The following is a 6292-nucleotide window of genomic DNA, read 5'->3' on the forward strand; positions in this document are numbered from 1 at the left end:
ATTTAAACCCTGGTGGGCTAAGGATACCACCGTCGTCCTAACCATCCAACCACATGTAGGTTTACCATGTCTTTTGCTCTTGATATGTGCATGTTTTATTTGCAAAAAAACACAATGTTTAATTTTAAAAGAAATCCCATTGTCATTTATATGCGTTTGCAATATGTTTGATCTAATATACACAATAGTTTTTTCTTAAAGTCATCACATTTTTTTCCCATGCCAACAAGACAGTAAGAAACACATGGAGCAAAACATTTTTTTAGTAACTGTAATAAATGAAAAACAGATGTTTGTTCTTTTTCCAACTCCGGAGCTAACGGCCTCACGTCTTCATTCCCGTTTTCATTTTTGTTTCTAAACTATGGCGGAAACACGTGCACGGTTACTACTTCCTTCTTTCCGTAAGCGTGACGGTAATATCTCCTCGCAGCAAGATAAGCAACAAGCTGAATAAGGTGGTATGTTATGTTTGTTTGAAATGCTCCATCTGACTTGCGTGCCGAGCTGGCCGGGTTTCCAAGAAAAGAAAAACGGACTAAACCAACTTGCAGTTCGCGGTTTTGCCTAACGCGTTGGTCACATTTTTGCACGACCTGACCGAGCGAGCAACGGACTCACACCGTACGTGTCGTCGCCATCTAAATTGGTCAGCACTACTACCACATGTCTCCAGCTCTCGCTAAGGCTAGTCGTGATAATAATATCATAGTTAGTATCATGCATACTAACTAGACAATCTTGATGAGGTGTCATAAACTTAAATGAAGAAAAATAAGGTTGAGTATCATATCATGATACTGTATCATAATAAATACTATGCTAATATATGTTATGCATGACAATAAATAGAGTGCTACTTCCTCTATTCAGAATTACTTGTCGCAAAAATGAATGTATCTAGACCTATTTTAGTTTTAGATATATCAATTTTCATGACAAGTAATTCCGAATGGAAGGAGTACATGATACTAATAGTATATGATATTATGCGTTAGGAAGGTAGTATCATACACTAGTATCATATGCATGATACTAGTATATAATACTCCTATTACAACCAGCCTAAACCGCACGCCTGATTGGCCGATGAATCCAGGTCAGCGCCACATTCAATCCCCGTTTTTAATTGCCTGGATTTCGGCTGGTAAAACGCGGCTCTATCCGCCGCGTCACACTCGCCCGGTATAAATACCCCGCCCCGTCCCCCCATTCCGACCCACCCACCAAACAAACATCCGAGCTCGAGCTCTCGTCTCTGTCACGTACCACAAAGCCGGGAAAGCTCGTGCCTCCAAGAAAAATGGCGTTCCGCAGAACCATTGCACGGAGCATATGGGCAGCCAAGATCGCGGCCGCCAGCTCTGCCGCCGCGGTGCCCAAGCCCCCACCTCCCATCCTCCCGGCGAGGCGGACGCTGCCGGCGGTGGAGGACTGCCCCACGCTCGCATTCCTACGGCCGCGCCCGGCCACCGCCCGCTACTCCACCGTCTCCGTCCCGCTCCCGCACCACTGCTTCCCCGCCTTCCCCGTCGGCGACCAGCTGTTCAACCGCCTCGTCGACGGGCTCACGCCGCCGCCTGCTGCCGTGCCGTGGAGGCCCGGGGAGGCGGGCGTGACGCTGCAGGAGGCGAGGAAGGTGGCGAGGGCGGCGGAGATGGAGGCGGCGCGCGCCACGCTGAGGGCCAACCCCGAGAGCGTCGTGTCCAGGTCAGAGTACGCCGCGCTCTGCGTCGACATTGCGGGCGGCGCGGAGGGCGGGCGCAGGCTCGCCGGGGCGCTCGACGAGGCCGGCGCCGTCATCGTCCTCGCCGACGCCGTCTTCCTCCGCCCCGACCAGGTGGCAAAGGCGATCGGGAGCATGCTGCCGGCGCCGGCCGCGGGCGACGACGTCGAGGCGCGCACGCGGGAGCTGCGGGCGCTGGAGCGGCAGAAGGCGGCCATCGACGCCAAGGCGGCGGCGCAGACGCGGCGGGAGCTGTGGTGCGGGCTGGGCCTGCTGGCGGCGCAGACGCTGGGGTTCATGCGGCTCACCTTCTGGGAGCTGTCGTGGGACGTGATGGAGCCCGTGTGCTTCTACGTCACCTCCATCTACTTCATGTCCGGCTACACCTTCTTCATGCGGACGGCGACGGAACCCTCCTTCGAGGGCTTCTACCGGAGCCGCTTCGCGGCGAGGCAGCGCCGCCTCATGCGCGCCCGCCAGTTCGACGTCGCCCGGTACAACGCGCTGAAGCAAGGGGAGCGGCGCGGCGTGTCCGGCTCCGGTTCTGTGGCACAAAGCGATCACGGCGGCGAGTGCGATGCCGACGTGTTCAGGCACGCCACGCACGCACATCAGTAGCGCCGTTCTTCTAGGGAACTCTGGTACAGGCTAACTAGTTTGAGACGTAGTCGCAAAATGGAAAGAAAAAACTAGCTTGAGACGTGTAGTAGAGTGCTTATCATGATTCACCGATTGAGGGTCCATGGCACAGAAAAATCACCGATGTTTGAGTTTGTTTATAACTTGTATATAGTGATGGTAAAATTCACCATTTTATCGTGAAAACTGGGTCGAACATTTTGTATGTTCAAAAAGGTGAACGTGCACGTTTCAAAAGAAAACAGGAACGCACTCCGCGAACATCTCTGTTTTGGTTTTTTTTTTTTAACATCTCTGTTTTGGGCTGTCAGCCTGTCACAACTCGTGTACACGTTGTTGGAAGAAAAAAGTTCAAAACAAACCTTCAACTTATAGACGAAAGCTAAATCGAACCCTGAACTTGCAATTCCAAAAATTAGCACATCAAACTTTTTAATCCTGGTCTATTTTAAACCTTGACAACGTGCCAAACAGAGATTGTCTAATCCCAGAATTGTTGACTTTAGTCACGACTGGGCCGGCCCAACAAACGAAAATAGTTTGTTTTTTCGTAACATGCAAAGTAAAAATACCAAAAGAACAGACGGAGACCGTTCGTTTCTTTCATAACACGCAAAAAAAAACCCCGAAAGGGATTGTCGACAGCGGTCGCGACTAGGCCAGCCCAACAGACGCGAAGTAAAAAGTTCTACATGAATGGAACTTAAGATCTGCCGCTGCTGAACTTCTGGATTTATTTCAGGAATTCCAACGATACGCTTTCAGTGGGAAGAGACGTTCCCGTCGACTATGAGGTGTCTACAGTGACTTCGTAAAATTTTAAGATGATATGTCGGCTCAGTCTCTCGAAGGTGCTCATAGGGGTACGTTGTGTGTATGTGCGTTTATAGGAATGAGTGTATGCGCGTTTATATGAGCGCTTACGTCTATACCATGTTAAAAAAAACTAAAAGCATTAACTGTTGACACTGTAATGTGAGGCCTGACTATTTACCCACACACAACAGCGTCGAGATTTGAGAGATTGTTTAAGGGCAAACAAATTAAAACTGTGCTGGCCCGAACAATTTTAAAATCTCTGTTTTTTCCAAAATGCGAACACTTTTAAAAATACTGAATACTTTTTAAAACACAATTTTTTTTTGAAAACACAATCAATTTTGAGGTGAATACTATTTGAAATATAAACATTTTAAAAAGATCGGAATAAATTTTAAAAAGTGAAGATTTTTTTAAAAATTGTTTATTGTCATTAAGAAAATGTAAAATGTGCATTTGGCAAAATGTTACCGTCTCACATTTTTCAAAAAAATGTTTTGGAATTTCGTAAGTTATTTGCGTTTAAAATACATATTCGGTATTTCCAAATTGTTTACTGTTTTTTATGAAATGTTTCGGAAAATTCCAAAAAGGTTTTCATATATGAACGCTCATTTCTGTTCTTATACACAAGTACACGCTGAATATACTCGTTAGCAGCCTTCATTCGGATTGGTTAGGTGAGGCGTTTATGAGTGCGTCGTACTGAGTTCAAGTATTGTCAAGCTCAATTTTTGTGGCCGCTTCAAATTTTTGATCGCTCCTAAAAATCCATCCTTCCCATATAATCTCTCGTCTAACGTTTCGGCACGAAAATTAGCGCAGCCGTTCGTTACCTGAGTTGTGGTTGGCTGGTAGAAGACAAGTGCGTTCGTAAAAAAAATGTTTATTTTCATTAAGAAAATGTAAAAGAAGAAATTATCATCATGAAAATGGAAATAAAATAGAATGAATGAGCGTGCGAGCAACTGCGTTAATGGGCCAGCGCAATTCGTCCTAATGTCTAGCCAGCTCGTCAACTATCCTTGCCACATTAGCGAATAATACCAGTTAAATACCCTCAAGATTTAAAATAAATCGGGATCAGAGAGTTTGGTGTGCTGATTTCTGAGATTCTGAGTTCATGGTTTGATTTAGCTTTCGTGTACAAGTTAAAGATTTATTTTGGACCTTTTCCTTGTTGAATGGACTGAGATGGCCCGTCCCGTTCGTTTTGTTCATGTGCCAACTTCTCTTCCCAGGATTTATACAAGCACAAAAATCTCTGGAAGCAGTGCACTAGACTTGTCTAAAAAAAGCAGTGCACTGGACCATGAGGAACCACTCAAAAAAAAAAAAGACCATGAGGGAAAAAATCATCAAACCATGTGACAAATAAATTCATCTATTTTGTGCAAAGTCCAGATGAATCAAAAGCATACATCTTTCTCTTAGAAATTAAATTAATGAATCAAAAGCATACATATTGACACGACCAAACCAATAAACATCTAGTAAGTAATTCGGATGAACGATACTAACCAAAATCGAGACACCATAACGATGAGCGAACGACACTGCTAGCCAAAATCGAACGGCCGGACTACTGCTGCGCGGGGCAAAAGGTGATGAGGTACTGCGCTCCGGCGCCGCAGGTGAAGGTGCTGGTGGGATCGTCGTAGGCGTAGCTGTAGGCGGCGGGGCACGCCGCCTTGAACAGCCTCGAGTACTTGGTCGGCCCGCAGCTGTCCGGCCCGCCGTGCGCGCCCGTGCAGCAGTACTCGGCCGTCCCGAACGCCTCGCACGCGCTCCGGCACGCCACCGTCCTCCCCTCCTGCTCCCCTTCCTTGCCGGCCACCTGCAGCTCCGCGGGGCACAGCGCGTTCACGTCGCCCACGCACCCGGCGTAGCCGCACGTCGAGGAGTTCACCCTGGCGCCCGTGGCCGCCACGCCGATGCCCACGTTGTACCCGTCCACCAGGCTCACGTCGTAGAAGTCCTTGCCGTCGGCGCCCCCGAGGGTGAACTCGGCGAGCGTGACGGGGGGCGCGCCGCCGAGGGCGCAGCTCACGGCGCCGCCGCAGTCGCCCGTGGCGCAGGCGAGGGACGCGCCGGAGGCCGCGGCGACGCAGCCGGTGCGCGCCCAGAGCCGGCCGGACCAGCCCGTCGGGCCGGGGAACGACACGTTGGCGCCCGGCGCGAGCTCGAAGCCGCCGCCCCCGACGGCGGCGGCGCTGTTGCCGGACAATGTGGCCGGCCAGATCGTGAAGGTGCAGTTGTTGCGCAGCGTGAAGACCGTCGTGCCGGCCGCCTCGGCGCCGGGCTGTGCGCGTGACCAAACGACCCCTGCGCGGAGACGTTACCATGCAGACACACGTACGTCAGCGCGAATGCAGCAACAACCTGATGAACTTCGTCTAACCAAGAACTCGCAGGCGTACCGAGGAGGAGCAGAAGGGACGCGATCCGTGCGGCGTCCATGGCAATGGCGGGCCTCGATCGAGCTAGGAGGAGCTCGTTGGACAGGCGGCGGAGCGGACGATCGATCGCTTGGACGGAAGGTGTGGGAGCTGCAGCTGGAAAATTAGTGAAGTGATTCGGCAGATACTACTACGCTTTGTACAGACGTGACGGGGTGAGGAGGCCATTAGGTGGGAACTCGGGAGGAGATATCGGAGTTCGTTGAGAGTTTGGAGGGACGCACGACTAACGCCTGGTGTCGTGTCCACCTCGTGCCATCGCCCACGTACGCGCGAGTTTAGGTGCCGTAGCGGTGCTGGTAGTGGTGCTTTAGTTCAGGCGAGAAATCCGTGACAATTTGTGTACGGTAAAAGGCGTAACGGATTCCAATGCTTTTCTTTTTGCGAAAGTAACAGATTTCAATTTAGAGCAGATTATTTTTTCTAGACACATTTAGAGCAGATTAGTTGCAGGCCTTCAGCTCATCTCGGCCCAGCATGTCCGCCATAGACAAAAAAAGCCTACAGCTCATCTGCTCACACGGAGACCTCCTATGCGCCGCTCTTTGCGTCCGATTCGCACGCGCCGCACAGATTCAGCCCCCCGAATGGGCCGGCCCATCGTCGCGACGAAACAGCAAAATGATCACCTATAAAATTATAACGCGGA

At 50.2% G+C, this 6292-nt stretch overlaps 2 protein-coding genes across 2 annotated transcripts; one reads left to right on the top strand and one right to left on the bottom strand.

Moving 5' to 3' along the window:
* The first annotated feature begins 1226 nt into the window (after positions 1-1226).
* On the top strand, positions 1227-2551 carry LOC125554050 (calcium uniporter protein 2, mitochondrial-like). The gene has a single exon (XM_048717674.1). The coding sequence runs from the start codon at positions 1304-1306 to the stop codon at positions 2342-2344; it is 1041 nt and encodes a 346-aa protein (XP_048573631.1). The 5' UTR covers positions 1227-1303; the 3' UTR covers positions 2345-2551.
* A 2057-nt stretch (positions 2552-4608) lies between these two features.
* LOC125554051 (pathogenesis-related thaumatin-like protein 3.5) lies at positions 4609-5836 on the bottom strand. The gene is made up of 2 exons (XM_048717675.1): positions 5605-5836; positions 4609-5509 (listed from the first exon to the last, which is right to left on the bottom strand). The coding sequence occupies exons 1-2, from the start codon at positions 5642-5644 to the stop codon at positions 4767-4769; spliced, it is 783 nt and encodes a 260-aa protein (XP_048573632.1). The 5' UTR covers positions 5645-5836; the 3' UTR covers positions 4609-4766.
* Positions 5837-6292: the final 456 nt, after the last annotated feature.

Source organism: Triticum urartu, chromosome 4, assembly GCF_003073215.2.
Source record: "Triticum urartu cultivar G1812 chromosome 4, Tu2.1, whole genome shotgun sequence".
Classification (NCBI taxonomy): domain Eukaryota; kingdom Viridiplantae; phylum Streptophyta; class Magnoliopsida; order Poales; family Poaceae; genus Triticum; species Triticum urartu.